The 21,580-nt window shown below is 38.3% G+C and overlaps 1 protein-coding gene across 1 annotated transcript; it reads left to right on the top strand.

Moving 5' to 3' along the window:
- Nucleotides 1-756: 756 nt before the first annotated feature.
- LOC131983424 (nuclear GTPase SLIP-GC-like) lies at nt 757-20,240 on the top strand. Its single transcript, XM_059348134.1, has 22 exons — nt 757-828; nt 1,120-1,227; nt 1,343-1,387; nt 2,255-2,288; nt 2,400-2,492; nt 2,886-2,976; nt 3,136-3,352; nt 3,485-3,700; nt 4,794-5,000; nt 5,122-5,276; nt 5,571-5,607; nt 5,722-5,827; nt 6,000-6,121; nt 6,451-6,621; nt 6,714-6,871; nt 7,022-7,148; nt 9,130-9,238; nt 9,336-9,469; nt 10,570-10,651; nt 10,760-10,838; nt 19,360-19,467; nt 20,132-20,240. The coding sequence occupies exons 1-22, from the start codon at nt 757-759 to the stop codon at nt 20,238-20,240; spliced, it is 2,580 nt and encodes an 859-aa protein (XP_059204117.1).
- The last annotated feature ends 1,340 nt before the right edge of the window (nt 20,241-21,580 follow it).

The raw sequence follows: 21,580 nt of genomic DNA, 5'->3' as shown, positions 1-21,580 counted from the left end.
GAGAGAGAGAGAGAGAGAGAGAGAGAGAGAGAGAGAGAGAGAGACTTTGTTTAACATTGTGACAAAATTGTGCTGTTCAAGATTAAACTCGTGGTTTTCAGCCTTTCTGGTTTGTTTCAATTTAATTAATGCAAGGCAAGCTTCTCTGTAGCTCATTTCTGAAATAAGAAAATGAGACCATTTAAGGTAATATGAGCTGTTCGGCAGATTATGGGAGGAGTTACTTTATGCACACCTTTGGCAGAGTAGTTTAATAACAACAGTTAAGTTTCCATTTCATTTTTTGGGTTGGGTCGACCTGTCGAGAGGGAGACCAGTGACGGACTCCTCTCGCTCACTTCACAGCTGGAAGACAAACATTGATCTACATATATATATGTAGATATCTTTATATTTACACTTTACAGGTAAAGTTTCTTTTTTCTTTTTTAGAGATTAAAAATAGTTTTGATAGATAAAAAAACAGATGCCTATTATGTTCTTTTGTCTTAATTTTCTCAACAAAAAAATATATCTAAGATGTATCAAAACCACACATTTAATATTTACAAGCTAAATGTCTGTACACGTGCACACTGGTAGGTAGAGGAGAAATAAATTACACACTTGCAACCCCTTTTTCCTATTTCCTTCTTCTTTTTGTTACTTCCATTGTCTGTAATAATTACAGATCAATTATTGATCATAACAGTTTTAATGCCATGTAGTCATTGTTGATTAAAACGTGTGTTTATCTTTCAGTTGCTGTTCTTGATCATGGATGATTTTGTCCAGAACAAATTAACTGAGTGGGGTCTCAGCGAGTTGATCGACAAATTTAAAGGTAAAGTATTACTGTAGCCTACTGTTTGTTGTTCACCGATATGATACAATGCTTATATAGCAAACCGTTACTGAAACATACACAAACACACATATATACAGGGGACAGGGTTTATGTACAAGGTTTATGTACTGAAGCATTGTTCTGCAGTACGATACTGACGATTCATTTTTAGGAAAAATAGGAGAAATCAGCCTTAACTAATTCTGGCAATTCTTGTTTGTATGTACACTGTATATGATGGATTTCTGCAACAATTTGTCTAAGATTCAACTGAATACTTTTTAACAGATGAGGGCATTGACAAAGAAAGTCTCCAAGAACTCGGTGATCAAGAAATCGCTGTTTTGATCCCAAAAGTGGGACCAAGCATAAAATTCAAAAAGTACCTCAAGCTGTTGAAGGTAAAATTCTGCACTGTGAAGACAATTACAAAACAGAGACAAATAATGTCATTGACATCAATAGTATTTACTATACTTTTAAAATGGATTTACAACTATTTCCTTTTGTCACTAGAAACAAAAGTCAACAGATCCAGAAACCGTTGATTCCTCTGCTCAAGTAAGTTGAATAAAGTTTCAAACAATTCACTGTATTCATTTATACAAGGCACCATCTGTTTTATGTGCAGATGTTGTTATCGCTACATTTAAAATTATTATAATTATTGTTGTTTATTATGTATTATTGTAATAGCAGTAGTAGTAATCATTTATATCTCTGAATCTAAATGCCTGTGTTGGGGTGGAATGTTGAAATAAAAGACAAGAGACAGAAAGACATTTTCACTTTTTAAGTTTAAACTACCAGGTGATATTAGGTTAAAAATACCAAATAGTATTATATGTGTTTCTTGTGGCAAATTGTTTGCTTTTCTTTCTGTTTAAAGTCTGTCTTCCTTTTTAAATTATTTAACTGTTTTATTAAATTCCACATGGCAGTCATGTTCTCAGTTATATTGTGATGAACTATGACTATCTACAGATTTCTGTTTAAACTTATTTAATAAAGTGTGGGGGTAAAAGATGATTAAAGAATTAAAAAAAAACCTCTTTATGTACATTTTACTGGTGTAATAAAAAACACGTTGGTGTTTTAGTTGTGGAACAGGTTTGAACAGGCGTGGAGCAGAATTTGATTAAATTGTGGAACGCCCACTTAGCTTTAGGTGACAGACAGCTGAGCTGGTGAGGAATTGTCTCATTGGATCACAGTGTGTTGACTGAGGGAAAAAAAGATGCTGAATGTGATCACCTGTTTATCCTATTTTAGATTCTATCTTCAGGTTTTTCTAAGGCTCGTCTCAGGTTGGATGAGAATATAAATGAAGTTGAAGTTAATGAAATTAAGTTGTGGTCAAGCTGGTTGAACCCTGTTAGAGCATGAAGTCAATTTCTTTAAGAGTCAAATATTCCTGTTCGTCCACAGGTTTCTGCATCCACCAGTGGCACAAGTGATAAAGGTGAGATATTTAGTATCTGACTGATTATTAATTGATTTCATGAAGTGTTCATATATGTTTTAAAGATAGTGATATCTTGCTTTATAAAAAAAACAAAAAAAAACGCATCAGGAAAGAGAAAGTCGGATCTTCAGGACTGGTCCAGCGAATGGCAGTCACCAACTAGAAAACCACGACTTGACACAAAACCGGGATCATACTCAGGTATTTATAATACTTTCTAAATAAATACAACTTACTATAGTGTTTTAAATTTTCTTTTTTTTAAAATTGTTTACCAAATGTCTGTCTTTATATCTTTGACACAGAAAATTGTTTCTCATTGTCTCTGTGTTAAAATCTTATCAGGACACCTCAAACATGTTGCGCACACCAGATTTGTGAGGTATCCATAGTAACAAGGGTTCTAAAGATATAACTTAACTGTGGCCTTTTTTTCAAGAAACCAAGTTTCCGTTTAGTATAAGTCTGATGAAACACTCTGAGGCATCCTAAATTAACTTGGTGGAGAAAGTGCCTCTCACATATTCTTCTCTTTTCTTTTTTTGCATAACAACACGCCTTATTGTGTATTACTACTTACCTTTATTCTGACAGAAGGATTCATACTGACTGATGTGAAAGACATCATGAGATGTGTCCAGAAAAAACTGCCTAACCAAGACAACAAGCTAAACAACTTCCTCAAGTAACTATTGAGATTATTTAATTTACCTTAATTTTATAGCAAATAATTCTTACTAAAGGTACATTATGCTTGAGTAGGCTGTTGATAGATAGAGTCATTTTATAGTTGTGTATTTTCCAAATGAATCATTTAACCCATATTTAAACTCTTGTACAACAGGCAAAGCATCCATGATTTGGAGACAGACAAGAGGGAGCTGGTTGGTGTCTTTGGTAAAACCGGGGCTGGGAAGAGCTCTTTGATAAATGCAATCATTGGAGAGAAGAATCTCTTGCCATCTGGAGGTGTCAGTGCATGTACTACAGTCATGATTAAAGTCGAGGCTAACAGGCACAACATGAAGTACGAGGCACACATTGAGTTCATCACAAAAGAGGTAAAATGAGCTGAATATGATGGTTTACTTGCAGCTATTTAACAGTTATGATACAAGTACAAAAAATATAGTTGTTGATCTCACAATGTATAATTTAATTTACTAAGTTAAATTAATTATTTCATTTTTTAGGAGTGGAAAGATGAGTTGTGGACCTTGTTGAATTTCCTCGAGGACAACGCAGATCAGGAGAATGACGAGGATTATTGTGACACCGTTGAAAAGCTGTCAGCTCTGTATGGAGAGGAATGGAAAAACAAATCTGCTGAAAATCTCATGGAATTCAAACATTTCAAAGAAATCCCAGAATTTCTCCATTCCCAGAGGAAGATTTTGACATGTGAATCAGTAAGTAAGAGGACCATCAGATATTGCTTCAGTGAAACATTCTTGTCAGACAGTTAAACGTTTTGAATTCTGAGTTATTGAGGTTTATGTTATTTACATTAGCTTAGCCATGTCAGGTCGGTTTAGTTCTACGTTAGTTAAAAATATCATGTAAAAGTAAAATCAGTATGTAAAGAGTACTTTATAAAAAGATCTGTCCCCAACTAGAAACCCATGTCAAATGTACCCCTCATAGGAAAATCAAAACAAATAGTGTCTTTATTTTGTTGTTTATATTTGATAGTGCAGTGCCCGTAGGAAGTATATATTCGTACATTACATGCCACACTACAACGTCTGCAACTCCATAAAACACTTACTTTTCATAAGGTATGCACACCATCCAGCACATATATTTCCAATATTATTGGAAAATCGAACCTTGTAGCACACTTTAAAACTCCGAAAGATAGGTAGGCTAAATAGACTTACAGATGAGATGAGTCAGGTGTGGAAATCCAGAGCGAAGTGGAGCCTGCGGCTTAATTAGATACGGGAAACCTCACGCAGCCTGGACACGAAAGGATTGGCAGATTTATAGCTCTTCTGTAGGTGGTGGTGCATGGCTGTTCTTTGTTGGTGGTGCGGAGCTCCCCTAAAAGTCTGATTGGAAACAGTGCAATGCCGCGACACGTCCCACGTAAATAATGATATTTTGAAAAATGAATTCAAAAATCTTCAAAATTGAAGATGCACACCTTCGTGCCGTGCGCAAGCCACATACGAAATCTTAGGTCAGTCTGACTAACGGTCAGCGAGATATGCCCTAGACACATATCCACGCACACACATACACACTTCTTGCTTTATAGATAGATTGTGTTAAGGGAATTTTTTAATTAAGTTTTAAAAGTCATTACTATGATTAATAGTTTCAAAATGAATGCAACTGCTTCAAAAAAGTCCATTAAAGTGTAACCTGTGGAGTACTACAAGGATCAGTACTTGGCCCGTGTTTATTTGGTATTTTCATGTTTTATTTTTTTTATTTTTTTATATATAACATCAAGTTTATAGTTATACCTACTTCATCTGATGTTATTGTTTATTGCAGGCTACAGAGCTCTCTGCAAAATTGGTCAAATACACAAGAAGTGACTCAAAAGACAGAGAAGCTAAAGGAGTAAAGAGGTGGTACTGGCCACTGGTGAAGTGTGTGACTGTGATGGTGCCGGATAATGATTTTCTACAGCACGTCACACTTGCGGATCTTCCTGGAAATGGGGACTGTAACAAGAGCAGAGACAAGATGTGGAAAGGGGTAATTGATTCACATGCAATGCTGTTTATTGTGTCTTGTGTTATCTGGAAACTGTAAAGTCATGTTTTTACAAAGCTGGTGATAGATTTTTCATTCCGAACTTGCGATTATGTCCCTTCAGGTTGTTGGAAGTTGTTCTACTGTGTGGGTCGTGACGGAACTTAATCGAGCAGCAGCAGAAGATAAAGCCTGGGAGATCCTAGAAAGTGCCAGCAGCCTCATGGGAAATGGTGGCGAGTGTCAGCGCATTCACTTTATCTGCACCAAGTCAGATCAGTATGTGCAATGTGAAAAGTTTTTAAACAATGTATTTTGTCTTATTGTTATTCTTTGTCTTACTTTAGACGACATGTCTCTAAGACCCTGAAATCTTCCCATAATGCTTAGGGGATATCAATGTATAATGTTGCCATGGATTCAGTGAGTTATTCTGTGGGCTACAACTTCATCCCCATTCTTTAAGCCTGGCAAATTAGTGCAACTTAATTTGATGGCATCTGAGTCAGATTGCAGGTGTTAATACTTCAAATACTGTATGAGGTGCCACTTAATACAAACCATTTCTTACAGGTCAGCAGCCGGTGATCGTGAAAATGCCAAGGAACTAGTGAGAGAGAAATTCAAAAATCAAAAACAGGTTAAGGTATGTTTATCAACTGACAAAAAATATAGCGCAATCATGTTCAACACCTGCAATCCTGACGTTTTTTTTTCTTTTTAGAAACATTTTAGTGATGAATGTTTCCAAGTGTTCACAGTGAGTGCCAAAGAGTTTCTTGAAAAAAACAAACCTGAAAAAAAACCCCATCCAGACGCAGATGACACTGGTAAGTTGAGGTGTCAATGAGCACTTTGTGGATAACAGAACATTAATATTTAAATTTTTTGTTTTACTTTATTTTAAATTCTATAATTTAACACAAAATAATGAATTTAATTTTCTATTTTAATATTAGCATGTAGCTTAAATATGTGACATGCAAACTGCATTTTTTACAGAGATACCCAAACTTGTAAAAGTTCTGCAAGATCTCAACGACTGTCACTCAGAGACATTAAACTATGTGTCTGGAGCTCTTGGGATTCTCTCTCTGATTCAAGGGGCCAGCTGTAGACAAGGGGTAAGATCAAGAAATAACACTTCTTTCATTGTCTTTGTTATTAATATTGAGAGAATATAATGATATTCATAGCAAAATAAGTCAACAGAAATAAACTGCGCTCAAATTCAGATTCTGATTAAAATGTCACGACACAGCAGATTGGGAGAGAAAGCAGCTGTCAGATACAGACCCAAGATACACATCTAAGTGACAAGAAGCAGCATAACCATATAATAAATAACGGTTAAAGATTCTCTAAATTTCAAATTCATTTCACATGTGACTAAATAAAGGGAGCAGCCTAGTTTCATTGCTTTAAATCCTGAATGTGTTGTGTTTCATTTCAGGATGACAAGACAGCTGTGTGCACAGAACTTGAAGAAAAGATGAAGCATGAACTTGATAATGTCATAGAATCCATGAAAGACACTTACCGGTCTTTTGGAAGATGCATCAGTGAGGGTGTCGAAAACTCCAAAAGTTCATGGGAAAGAAACTTAAAGTCGGTCTTACATCCTGTATGTATTTGAATTATAATTAAAACAACCGATTTTGCCCTTCATATGAATATGTATTGCATTACGTCTGTTGTCTTTCTTTCTTGTTTCAGCATAAGGGCAAGGATAAAGGTTTTCACAGGACACTTAAGTCTATAGTTCATAACGGCGGCATACACAAGCCAAGAAGAAAGAAAGAAATAAACCTGAACATGAAGTTGGCTTCAGACCTGACTGACAGCATTGATGAGGAATTCAAGAAGACCTTCCCGTAAGAAATTTCTTAGAAACCCAGTGTTTGCACGTATTTACTATGGAGAAGAAGTAACAAATGTTATGTTGAAGCCTACAGTTACAGTTGTGTTAAATAATACATACAACTTACATTGAATGGACAGCATTTTAACTATTTATGTTTCAGAAATGAAGGAAAAAGTGAACCATTTAATGGGATCATCAACAAGTTTTCACTTGGCACAAAGAGGATGATGGGAGAGGGGCAAAAGTACAAAGATGTTGAACTGCAACTCACATTTTTGAACACAGAGGTAAAAGATTAGAATGGTACTATCCTATTCATAAGTTTATCTATTTATCTGCTGTTTGTCCAGATCAGGGAGACTGAAGCAGAAGAGTAAGCATTTGTCCATCCATTCATATTTTCTTCATTTATCTGGGGCCAGTTTGTGGGGCAGAAGGATCCCAAGACCTTCTGCTCCCCGTGGCTGCACCTTGACATCCTGTCCATAACACAGCCTGAGCCAAGGTTTGTGCTTGTGCAAAATCCCCCTGCTTTCTGGCCATCTGCTGGTTCAGGAAACTCCTGGTCTTACCAAGCCCATAAGGCTCGATGGCTTCCTTCTTAGGCTTGATGGCTTCCTTCACTGCTGGTGAATAGTTCTTAGGTGGCAGATGCAACAGGCACACCAGTCTACCAACCACAACTCCTAGCAGCTGCCTCCACAGTGGAGGTTTTAACATGGCCCACTCAGGATTTGATGTCCACAATCGTTCCTAGGATCCACAAAAATTCTACTGGAGGTGGGAGTTGAAGACCTCATAGACGGAAGCCATTCCACTTCCACCGTAGAATGAGTCAGTGATACCAGTGGTTAGCCTATGTCCTGCCGCACAGCTCACATTGCACCAAAATGCCTGCCAGGTGGCGGGCCCATGGCGCGATACAGTACAGGGTGGCAAGAGCAATAAAAAATAGTGTAGATGTTGCATGTTGCCAGTGTTGTCCGCGCCTTTTTCCCCATTTTTCGATTCTGCTGCTTATATAACGGTGCGGCTAATCTATGGATTTTTACAGCTAACGGCCAGTAGGTTACCTCCTAAATCTATGGATTTTACAGGTTACAGTCCACCAACTTTAACTCTTAACTCTCGCGAGGAGCGGCGGGCTCCAGCAGGAAAAGCTGGAGGCAGGTGTACATACCAGATCGGCTCGGGGTCCTTCATATACTTAAGCTATTTTTCACTTGTCTGTGTGTATTTGTGTCGAAAGCTACTTAGTTTGTCGGAGTCGCCGTGCCGTAATCAGCGGCAGACGAAGGACCCCGAGCCAATCTGGCAGGGCGCCGGAAAAGAGTGAAACAGGTAGCGCGCAAAAGTAAAAGTGAAACCGAGAGTGGTATGAGACAGAACGAGAGCAAGACCGACATTACGAGAGCGAGATAGTTTGTGCAAAGGAAGTTTTCATGCACAAACCCTCATTATGGAAAACAAACGTAGAAATGCATATGATGCAGCTTTTAAGTTAAAGACAGTCAATCTGGCTGTAAAAGAAGATTCCTCAAGCAGCCATCTCTTTCCCGACAATCCCCTCTGTGCATGAACCCTTACATATGGTAATTAAACATTAAATCACCTGCGGCTTATAGTTCAGTGCGGCTTATATATGTACACATCATTCAATTTAGCTGCTGCGGCTTATACTCCGGTGCGCCTTATAGTGCGGAAAGTACGGTACTGTATATGGAGAATTCTATCAATACAATATTCCGAATGCAGATGTTGGGCATTTTCTTTGTTCTAAGGACTGCTTTGAAAAAGCCAATCAACATCCATACCAGCAAACATACACACATCAAATTCATGCCAGCTGTAAAATCACCCACACATCCTCAGCTGTACCCCCCTGATGCCACACGGAGCCTTCAAACATTAAACTAGACTCATGAATCTGTATTTTGAGTCAATAACTAATAAGAAATGTGTAGGTAGAAAGTATTGATTTTGGTGATAGCAAGCTGTGATTTGTTAGCATGCTCAGTGTTTAGTCTAGTCTGTATGTCCAACCATCTGATTAAAATGTCACGACACAGCAGATTTGGAGAGAAAGCAGCTGTCAGATACAGACCCAAGATACAGTAAAATAAATGTTAACAATGCAGATTTTTAAAAGATGTAAACACCACAGGTCCTGCCATAAAATTAATTTGAATAATTAAGAGAAAAAAAAAAGTAATGTTTTGATTAATTGCTTTAATATATGTTGATCCTGCTTTAATTTCTCTTTCTAAGGAAGAAATAATAAAGCCAAAACTGAACAAAATCATCCGGGAGCGCAAGAAAATAATCTACAGCAGTCTGATGACGACAATCGAGGAAGCCATGCAAGAATGCTATCAAAGTAAGAAAATCATGACATAAAACCTGAGCATTAATACTCATTTAGATTTATCATAACTGTGCAGAAAAGTTGACAACAATTTTCTGTTTTACTGCAGGAGCAGCAGTATTTACAGGAGCCGGCTCACTGGACAAAATGAGAAAAACTATTAAGGAACATGTACATAATTCAGGAAACATCATGTTTGAGAAGGCGAAAAAGGAAATGTTGAACGAGCTGTTCAAGCTGATGGTTTGTCACATTTTATAAAACGTCACACGATAATATAGTAAGAAGGGCTGTGCCGTGCTGTCTGAATTTAAGGGAAATATGCATCGGAAAGCTAGCCTGGCTAACACCAGACCAAATCTCATTGGAGATTAGGTCTGGACACCTTCAATGCTTTTCTCCGTAGAGGAGGTGTGGTTTACGATCCTCCGGAGCCGTTTATTGGACGCTTAGAATGTCTATCAAAGCGTCTGTAGGTAGCTCTTAGCCAATCAGATCAGTTATACCAGATGACGTAGTAGAGCAACAGAGATGGATGTTTGTTGTGTGTGTGTCTGTGAGAGAGTGTTGCTGCTGCTTTGCTTCTCCAGTTCTCGCTTTCTGCAAGATTATTTATTTTCACGCTTTATTCCCCCTCATGTCATTCAGCCACACACATCCACTGATTTTATGGGCAACAAACAAGCTGCTGCGGGCCTCTGGGGGCTCCGCTGTCCCCCGATTCGGAGCGAGATCACCGGCGGTGACCGGCGGTCTCACCGGCTCGGCGCAACGAGCCGCAGAAACCGCCCGTGCGGCGCTAATAGCCCCGCTACCGGTGATCTGGCTACCAGCCGGGGGACAGCGGAGCTGCCGAGAGACCTTTCGCCTTTCAACTTTCGCTCTAAACTATTTAAAACACCATCTACAGCTAAAGAGAGATTCGCGTCTGCAGCAGCCATGTTAGATCCGGAAAGCTTCCAAGTGCCGAGTAGTACGCGTCATCGTCTCACCGTCCCTCCCCGCTCTGTGATTGGATCCCTAAAACAGGGCTAAGATAATCGCCTAGTTGCCAGACCGCCTGGAGGTTCGAAATCAAATTCGAGCGCGCAAGGCAGTCTGGGTATACCCAGGCTATCGGAAAGCTGCTTTTGCTACCTAAAACACGCCACTGTAACAAACATTAAACAAACAAACTAACAAACAACTATTGTTCTAAGACAGAAATATACAAAATATTATGTAACTATTAATATGTAAGCCCAGTCTGACCTCCTCTCTGAACTCACATCTAAACAGTTAATTCATGTAGGATTCAGTTAATCTTGAACACTATATTTGACAATAAGTTGATGCTCATTTAGGAGGAGATCCTGCAGATACTGAAGAGAACAATGCAGGAATCAATCGAGCTGTCACTCAAGACAGATGGTGACTCGATCCCAGGTAAAGGAAATCTATCAAATTCAAATGTGATGTAAAAAATACTGTAAATATTAAACTGGCATCACTTAGTCATTAATAGTGTAATTTACAGTGCACTGTCTTTTTTAGATGTACAAGCGGAGCTTGAGCTGGTGAAGAACCACTACATTAAACTGAAGGGAAGCCCAGGTGATGAACCTCTTGTTTGGTAAAAACCTTCGTTAAAATGTTTACATAATGTCCTTATTAATTTATTGTTCTGAATTATGTAAATAATAATATGTTTAATAGATCCACTGGGCCCAACAGCTGCACTGCATCCATGACATCTGCACAGGTACGTTTTAGTGACATGAAGCATTCAAAAAGGATAAATGAGATGACAGCTCTACTGTTTGTTACTAATATTCAGCGTTTGTCTCTCTGGTGGATGTTTCAGGTTTGCTCAGTGGAGAGAAACTGCAGAGGCCTGATCACCCACTGAAGGTTCCTGCAGGCATTAGAGAGGAGAGGCTTCTGGATTTAGTCTCAACCAGTTTTGTCAAGTTATTATCCCTGTTTTTTATATGTACTATTTTTGTTTGGTGGTGGTGAATTACATGTAGCGAGGTTTTAGATTTTGTCGTTCTGGTAGGACATTTTTGCCTTCAATGGATTAAAGATCAGAGGCAGAAATGTGTGGAGAAAGAAAGAGGGATGACATGCAGCAATCCCAATCAGATTTAAACATTGTGATTTTAATGTCTTAGCCATTAGGCCTGTAGAGACTCTTTGTTTTTAATGATTTAACATTTAATGTTTTGAAAAATATTCAAAATATATATATATTTTAGTAGTTTAGCATGCTGAAATTTCAATGATTTTATAGTCGTCCTGAACCTGGATTACAGTACATATCACAGGTTGGATTGGACAGAGACGTCAGGCTTATTGAAGGAATTATCTTAATAATTTTTCTTTCATGTTCAATGAAAAAACTGTTTTGTTTGTTCATCCATATATGAGAAATAAAGACAACTAGAATAAACCTGCTTATCTTTACTGAACCATTGTGTTACTACTAGCTGCGACAGTTATGCTTGTATTATTATTATTATTATTATTATTATTAGTAGTAGTAGTAGTAGTATGTGTGTGTGTGTCATTGTGGCAAAATGTGATCCTAGAGGCACCTACTGTGTCTTCCAGGCATTTCATTTAAAATGTTAAAATCTAATTTTTAATTAGATGAAATAAAAAATGTAAACAAACAACAAACACAATTTAAAAATAAAAACACATCTGTAAAAGAGTTCTGAGATGTGACAAATATGTCAAAAAATGTCAACAATCAAAACTGATTTACAGATGTCTTTAATTTAATTATCGATATCTTCTTTTACAACTGAGAGTATTGTACATATTTACAATTGAATTCCTGCATGTTGAAAAAGGATTAAGACTAATTATATTATAGCTTCCTGTTTCAGGTATCAACAATTGATAGTAATAATATTAATATTTTTTCATCACTATTCATATATTTTCTGAGGCAGCAAAGTCACTTCATAAACTCACTAATTTACATTGAATGTCTGAAACATTAAATGTGACACACTTACTGCTGGTGATGCTCCAGTGTTGAATGCAGTGGAATGATATCAGGCAACCACATACTAATAATGTTCCAGTAAAACAGTCTGAAAACTGCAACATATGAATAAGAATCTACATTAAAGAGGTAAACACGGAGTAAATAGAAGAGTTGCTGGGGCGAGCGGAGCACACCTGGGTGGCTGGCAGGCCCGGCCCCAACCAATCAGGCGCCCTTGGCAAGATTCTAGGTGGCGCCCCCCTTGCATCGCCAGTGTAGTGTATATACTCACAAAAGAAAGCAAATTCACAATCAGAATAAAATCAAGATAAAAAATATATATAAATAAATAAAAAAATAAATATATGAAATACAATCATTTTACATATGGTACATTCAAATAGCCTACATAAAGTATAAGATAACGAAACACAAAATAAAACGTGTCAACAAGTTGCATAAAACAAATTAAAAATACAATATTAATAAGGCACTGCACAAAACAAGATATTAAAGAAACCAGTAATGACTTTAACAACTATATTACAAAAAAGGGGGACCTTACAGAGTTCTCTAGTTGTGCTTTTTAATACTGCATTAACTAGAATGACTTACAAATTACTGTACACCATCCCCTCATCAACCTCACATCACCTGCTACAGCCTTACTCTCCTAGTCTTTCTTGCAGCCAAGTCATCTACAACATCATCATATGACAACTAATTTCAGACCACATGATTTATGCTTATGATGGAAAGTCCACTGAGACGTTCTTGCACCATAGTAGATCTCAGGTAAGTTTTAATGAGTTTGAGCTTAGAGAAGCTTCTTTCAGCAGCAGCCACTGTAACGGGAAGAGTGGCAGAGATTCTCAGTTCAACCCACATGCTGGGGTAAATTTCTGCCTGCTTATTCTCATGCAGCAAGGTCAAGAGTTCCATGTTTGTCATGTCAACTTCAACAGCACGTCTGAAGAGAGGAGTATGTGACACCATTGAGTATTACAGTCTAACAATAAAAACATGATTCCAGGAATAAAATGAAATTATATAATATAAATGAAAAACCAAAGAGATATATGTATAATGTTGACTGATATGCAAATTCGATTAGATTCAATTTATTGTCATCATTACTGTACAGCAGAATGCAAAATAGCAATACAATATATCATAAGAGAATGGTATGTTATGATTATCTTTGACCGAATCACAGCAGTGCTGATATTCAAAACAGCATTCCCTCTCATGTGACATTGCTTAATTAACATTAATGATGTGCACTTTAACAACTCGGCTTACAACTATAATATATAAAGGGGTGGAAAAGTGACTATTACCAGCAGGGCAAACGTTAGCTAACCAGAAGGCAATAAAAATATAAACAGATGTAAACACCTGCTTTAACGATCTAATATTTACAAATGTCCCAGAGGAATGTAAGGTGGGAGTACTGTAATTGCCTACATTATCATTTTCCATAATGACTTAGCCCCTACACAATATTAACTGACGTTAAAAGAGTTAACACTAGCTATTAATTGATTAGCATTTAGCGAATCATGTAGCTTAAAGTTAAAAAGCCAGGTTACTATCACGTTCTGTAACAGACAAATTATTTCATGTAACGTTACCTCTGTCTCTGTCTTGTTTCTCCTCCTCTTCTTTTCTTTTTTTCTTCCCTGGGCACCGGACAGTTTTGGCCGTTTTGACATCTTGTGTTGATTTTTTGATGTGGTGACGTCCAAAAACATTCATGGAGGACACGTGCTAATGAGCATGTAGGGAAGGGAGGGGGTGCACCGTGCGTAGGGGGGGTTCGGTGGGGCGACGTAATGTTGTAACATTACAAACATATATATTATTTCTATTAAATATAGGCCTGGGCCGATAATCAATAAATCAATTAATCGCACGATAAATTAAATGAACTCAATAATTTTGCCGGCCTCGATATATCGCCATGCGCATGCGTGTTTGTTTTCCTCGTCTGTTGCCTCCAAGCAGGCTGGATGACAAGAGGGTTCACTCAGTGCTCGATCTCAGCACCTGGGCGCTTTTGTTCCATAGCAGAATGAGCGGAGTGAACCCTCCTGTCAGTCATTCAGTCTCTTTGTCTCTGTGGAGAAGGCTGGGCCGCTAGCATTGGCTACACACAGAGTGCAGCAGGTGAGCCTCGTGCGGAGCAACGCGAGGAAAAAAGATGATTGCAAAGCCAAATGCCACAGCCCCGGTGTGGGAATATGTCGGTTTCAAACCGAATGAAAAAGGTGAGCCCATCAACACACGGACGAGCCTGTATGCTGAATTTGTTCAAAAGTGGTGGCAACAAAAAAAGCCACCACAACAAACTTGCATGCCCATCTAAAGCAGAACCACCCGACCCAGTTTTCCCAGCTGGGGGAAAAAACTGCTCCTGGAGATGCAGAGCCTTCGTCCTGACAGTCAACACTGGTCGACAAAGTAAATATAAACGCTGTGCGCTCACAGAAAGTGGAGTTTGCTACATCGCAAAATAAATGCTGCCCTTTAAAAAAAAAAAAAAAAAATGTTTGTTTTATTTATTTAAGATATTTAAACGTTCTTAAAATTACAATTACAATGGTAAAAAACACTGAGAAATAAAAGTGTATTGTATTTGAAAGGGTGTGCATTATTATGATATATTATCATGTTGACAATAATATCGTTTATCGGCAATAATTTGTGGGACAATATATCGTCCAGCAAAATTTGTTATCGTCCCAGGCCTAATTAAATAGGCTTTGCTTTGCATTTAAATTAATGTGGGATTATTTTTGTATTAAGAAATAATAGTACCAACTAGTTATAAAAAATAGTGAAAGTTACACTTTTTTTTCCTTTCCCTGCTAACACAAAGTTTTTTTTTGTCTTGGTATGAAACAAATAATTTGCAGTGCACTCTGCTCGAGCCAGTTCATCGCTGCCTGCAGCTTTAATTTATCTTTATTTAATTTATTATTTTAAGTGTTCAACATGCTTATTTCTAGATTTAATAATCTTAATTTAAAAAATCTTGTCAAGTGAAATTATATAAAAATGTATTAAATTGTAAAAAAAATGTATTGTAATGTATGTAATTATTCTTGAGTATGCAGGAACATAACCACAACTCTGAGGTAGACTATGATGTGATGCCTATGCCGCCATCTAGTGTTTATATATATATATATATATCTATGGCCTATGCCACGGCTCTGGTGGCTAGGGTTAGGGTTACCTGGGTCAGGTCGTGCTCAAGACCTGGTCTGACTGCCCGTCTGTCTTGAAGGAGCCGTTGTTTGGCCGTTCTGGGATGGTGTGTTGTTCCATAGAGACTGGGTGCAGCTGTCACCAGTGAGCAGGGTCGTGGAAAGGTCTGGTCAGCTGGTCTGGTACTGGAGGTGAACAGGGACGCAGAGTCATCCAGAGTTACTATTATATTTGTTACAGAGCGCTACATCCACAGCAATCCAACAGAAGCTTGGAAAGAAATCCTGTCTATTATGATCCTTATTATTGACACGTACGGCTGTCTTATTAGAGGTGTTGATTTGATTCTATGGTTATATACATATGTGTGTGTGTGTGTGTGTGTGAGTGTGTGTGTGAGTTTTTAGCACTGCTTTGGTCTCTAAAACTTCTAAAGGAAATGTCTTTTAGCTTCTAAAATCTCCACTGTATTTCTCAGCTAAACACTCACTTTGTTAGCGATGTAAAGATGTAATTTGTAGTTCTCGGAGCAGGAACGTTAGTGTATCTGAGGATAAAGACTTAATGTGATTCAGGTGAGATTAACAGCTAAGTGGATTGCATGTTTTATTCATTATATAAATATGGCTGCTAACTTCACATCTCTTCATTTGATAAACCACAAACACTCTGACTGACTTAAAATTCCAGCTGGTTAAGTTGGTGTCATTTTTGTCCGTTTTATTTCTGTCAAAAGGGGAGAAAAAAAAATGATTTATCCTCACAAACACTGTAATCTTTCTGCACTTTACTTTATATCTTGAATCACTGAATCTTCCATGCTCATTCCTACTGTGGAGATGAATTGAAACCTCCGTTCAGCAAAACATTGGCTTCTACTGCCCTCTAGTGTTCACAGCAGTGAAAGCGTTATGCTGCCTCCACAGTGCAGACACTCTGAACCAAGGGGTCATCAACTACATGTGTCCAAGGGTCAGACTTTTTCTCGGCAGACACTGTGGTTGTGGGTACATATACTGGTACATATACTTATGCCTTATTATAATTGTTTGATATTTTCACTTTCTTACTATATCCATGCTATATTATGGGAAATCCATAATGATAGCAAGATAATTAACTAGAAAATTCTCTCAGACTTCCAGCTACGAGGCAGTTCACTGAGGAGTGATGGTCAAAAACTGTGATTACAGAAAAATCAAGTATGTTAAATACCAGTACGCATTTTTTTCCTTCTTATATTTTCTGAATTCATTAGGAAATTACTCTGTGGGCCGGGCTGGAAGCTTTGGAGGGCCGTATGTGGATGATCACTGCTCTCAATCACGGGTTATCAAACTTTGCCACTTTTGCAATTGCAATTTAAATAAAAAAAATACATATACATGACGATGGCAAAAATAAAACATACACCTTAATATATTTACATTATTTCTATTTCATTATTTCCTTTGTTATGTACATTGCTTGTCATTTGTGTCTTTATATTCAACAGTAATATTTAGAGTAAACATATGTATTTTAGATTTTTCCTCTTTTGTTTGGACTATTTATTCATTACATTCAGTGTCTTCTGTTAAAAAAGACATATTAAGTACCCCACTCTGAAGAACAATGCTCTAAACAACCAGTAGGAGACACCAGTGCACCAACAATGGCAGAAACAGATTCCTGTCTTCCTTTCCTTTTAATGCTGGTGGAAAGTAATTTACTCAAGTAGAGTACTTATATGCAATTTTGGGGTACTTTCTTTTTCCTCTGTATGTTGAGTTATACTTTACCTCCAGTAGATTGCTGACTGCTGCAGGTACTAGTTACTTTTTAAAGATAAACTCATAAAATGTGATGATCACATGTAAACCTGTGGTTCCCTACTTTGTTATTTATCCATTTGCACGACAGGATGAATGTATTCGATTTTGGAGGTCAAAGGTCACGGTCACTGTGAACCAGAGGTTATAGAACAACTGCCAGGCATATGTATTAAATAGCCATATAATAGTTTACATATCAAGACATTTTTGTATATTTACTGTCAGGCGGATGAGGTTTGGGACACAGTTGCAGACTTGGGGTATCTTCAAATTATCCCAGAGAGTTAACCACAAAAATTGTACGCGATTGTTTGGGAAAGGGGGAAATATCTAAAAGAGGCTAAATGAAAACTAATAACAAGCTCCTTTAAATAAAAAGATTTGTGTAAGGAGAAACAAAACCAACACTGCCGAGCAGCTGACTTCAGAAACAAACTCAGGAGGCATAAAATAGCCCTTATAAACAAAAACACAAAAATGGCTGCCAAGGAAGCCTTTAAATAACACAAAGAGCCCTGGAACCCAACTACATATATAGGCCTCTCACACAGATATTGATGCAAAAAGAATGCAAATCAGAACCTGATGTCAGGGCATACAAGATCAGCCACTTGATAAACACGGTGTTCTGCTGCAACATCATTTGTATGGTTTCCTAATATCATTATTGTTTTACTGTTAAATTTAGTCTCTCACTACATCCATTGCGTGCACGCACGCACGCATTTACAAATGGATTTAACAGTAAAAATTTAACAGTAAAACGAACACCCTGTGTTTATCAAGTGGCTGATCTTGTATGCCCTGACATCAGGTTCTGATTTGCATTCTTTTTGCATCTTTTTTGACTCTTTTGGGTGTGTGCATTGGTAAGTAAGCAGCTGTTTGTACCATGCAGCAGCAAGTCAACAAGCTTTCTCACAGACAGCCTTTTGTCCCCTGACAGCACCCACAGGATGTGTTTTGGTCTCATCATGTTCTAATAGGCCGGTGCATATATGAAAAAAACACCTAACCCTAAAAAAATTCTAACAAAAGGTTTCTCATCTGTTTTTTTTTGTAGTATTAGATGTCCTTAATAACATACTAAAAGTTTACAAAAATCTGACCACTAGGAAGGTGTCATTTTCAAGATGGTGTCCAAGATGGGCAGGAAGCCTAGGGAAATCGATATGAGAAAGGAGAAATATGCAATTACTTAAGGACACGCTGGACAAAAGCACCTAATTCTTTCCACATGCTCTCTATCACCATAGGTTTAAATTTTTGATGGGAGCCACTTCATCAAGATTGCGGATCGGAGATGGCAGCCATATAAAATCTATGAGAAGCAATATATCTTCCAAGCCACTTAGATGGTCCATCTTGGTGTCAAAATATACATTTTCTGGGTCAAGGAATAATTTAAAACTCCTGAGAATATCACTAGATGATTATTTAATCAAATAGATGTGTTTATTTTGGCCATGTATGTGCGGTCGGACATTATATCATATACGGTACATACTATATTCTGAGAAATGAATATCATGCATAAATTTTATTGAACTTTATGAGCTTCACTTGTATTATTTATTAAATTTACAACTACAAAGATCTTTGCACCACAACTGCTTGCACCTTTACAACCACACTTGACCAGTTCACTGCAGGCTATTGATGAGATTGGTAGAATACTTCACACAGAAAGCCAGACCTGGCTGTCTTCATCCAGTGTCCTGTGTAGACATTCCTTCTTCATGGTGTTGTTGTTTGTCTTCTTCTAAAATATAATCCTGAGCTCACCTCAGTATTCTGCGGGAAGGGGAAGAAGTCAGCGTTGGTGGTTTGGAAATCCTACGCTGAGGTCACTCAGGCCTTCAACTACACTACTCAAAGAAATTAATGGAACACTTTATCGTCACAGTGTAACACAAAGTGAGCTTAAAATCAAGGACATCAATCTGTCCATTTAGGAATAACAAGTGATTGTGAGCCAGTTTCACTTGCTTTGGTGCAAAAAAGTGACAACAGCTACAATGGAGAAGCAAAAATAAGACCACCCAATGGTTTTGCATGTGGTGGCCACAAACAATTTCTCTCTCCTTATCCTTCATGACTGATTCTTCTCTAGTTTTGTGTTCTGCTAGTATCCTTCTCACTACTGGTAGCATGAGGCGGTACCTGCAGCCCAATCAGGTTCCACAGGTAGTCCAGCTCTTCCAGGATGGCACATCCATACGAATGGTTGCAACAAGGTTTGCTGTGTCTCACAGCACTCTCTCAAGAGAATGAAGGAGATACCAGAAGGCCGGCCATTACACAAGGAGAGCTGGACAGGGCCATAGAAGGTCATTAAGCCAGCAGCAGGACCAAGAACTGCTCCTTTGTGTTGGGAGGAACTGGAGGAGCACTGCCAGAGCCCTACAAAATGACCTCCAGCAGGCTTCTGGTGTGCTGGTTTCTGACCAAACTGTCAGAAACAGACTCCATGTGGGTAGTATAAGGGCCCAACGTCCTCTACTGGGATCTGTGCTCACTGCCCAGCACCTTGCAGCTCAATTGGCATTTGCGAGAGAACACCAGAATTGGCAGGTCCACCATTGGCTCCCCGTTCTCTTGACAGATGAGTGCAGGTTATCCCTAAGCACATGTGACAGGCGTGAAAGAGTCTGGAGACATCATGCCATGCTACCTGTAACATCCCTCAGCATGACCAGTTTGGTGATGGGTCAGTGATGGTCTAGGGAGGCATATCCTTGGAGGGTCGCACAGACCTCAATGCCATAGCTAATGGTACCCTGACTGCTGTTAGGTACCGGGATGAAACCCTGCAGGCAGTTCCTGGACGATGAAGGCATTGATGCCATTGACTGGCCGTCTCGTTCCCCTGACCTAAATCCATTGGGAGATTATGAATAGGTGCATCCGAAACCACCAAGTACCACCACAGGCTATCCAGGAGCTCACTGATGCCATGAACCAGGTCTGGGAGAAGATCCTCAAGGACACCATCATCAGATTTTGTTGAGAGTGCATACAGGCATGCAGGGACCATACACACTAATGAGTCACACTAGAGTTGTCGTGATAAAATTCATGCAAGTTGGATCAGCCCTCAATGGGTAAATGATTTTGGTTTTCATTGACTACTTTTCATACGTCATTTCGATTTGATCAACAAGTTATACAATGTACATCAGTAAAAATTCTCACCGTAAATAACTTGTTGATCAAGATCTGACATGAGATTAAAGTGTTTCCTTGATTTTTTTGAGCAGTGTACATGGCAGCTAATCCCCACACTCCTGTAAACATAGGCTGTATCCCAAAGTCAAGGATCCTTCCTTGGTAGGATCCTTCCTTCAGAGTCGGGTCCTCCAGAGGCGGGGCCAGAGTCCTCCCTTTCACTGTAATAATGCACAAATGGAACAGCCTTCAGAGTGTGCAGGTGTGCGTCATTGCGTAATTGGACGTCCTGTTTAAATTCAGCGCTGCAGTTTAAAACAGTTATTTATAAATAACAATAAAGGATTATAGCGGACTGTCGGTCCCTGTTAACACAATAAACAAATGTATAATTTTCTGAATGGCAACATCTGAACTGGCCCAGCAGCCGACACCCAGTCCAGGAGGATGGGGATGTACATTGGATGAAGACAGCCATGTCTGGCTTCCTGTTTGAAGCATTCTACCAATCTCGTCAATAGCCTGCAGTGAACTGGTCAAGTGGGGTTGTAAAGGTGCAAGTAGCTGTGGTAGTGCGAATGCAGGAAGGCTCAGTGGAACTGCACAGATCTTTGTGGTTGTAAATGTAATAAATAATAAAAGTGAAGCTAATAAGTTCAATTAAATTTATGCATGTTATTAATTTTTCAAAAATATATGTACTGTATAAGACCTATATTGATATATGTCCGAACGCTGAAGAACTGAGTTGGAAATTCCATAAATACATGGCCAAAATGAACATATCTATATGATCAAATAATCATCTGGTGATATTCTCAATAGCTTTAATGGATTCCTTGACCCAAAAAATTTTATATTTTGACACCAATTGTGGTTTGGAAGATATATTGCTTCTCATAGATTTTATATGGCTGCCATCTCCGATCCGCAATCTTGATGAAGTGGCTCCCGTCAAAAATTTAAACTTATGATGATAGAGAGCATGTGGAAAGAATTTGGTGCTTTTGTCCAGCGAGTCCCTTTTATTTAGCTAAGCCGATTGACTGTAAGAAGTAATGGTCATTTTAAAGACTTGGCGGCCGCCATTTTGAAAATGGGGCATTTCTTGGAGTCAAAGATTGGTAAACTTTTAGTATGTTTTTAAGTACATCCGATACTACTTTAAACCACTGAAAACCC

The sequence above is a fragment of the Centropristis striata genome, chromosome 13, assembly GCF_030273125.1.
Source record: "Centropristis striata isolate RG_2023a ecotype Rhode Island chromosome 13, C.striata_1.0, whole genome shotgun sequence".
NCBI lineage: Eukaryota > Metazoa > Chordata > Actinopteri > Perciformes > Serranidae > Centropristis > Centropristis striata.
This window is presented reverse-complemented; position numbering and strand designations above follow the sequence as displayed.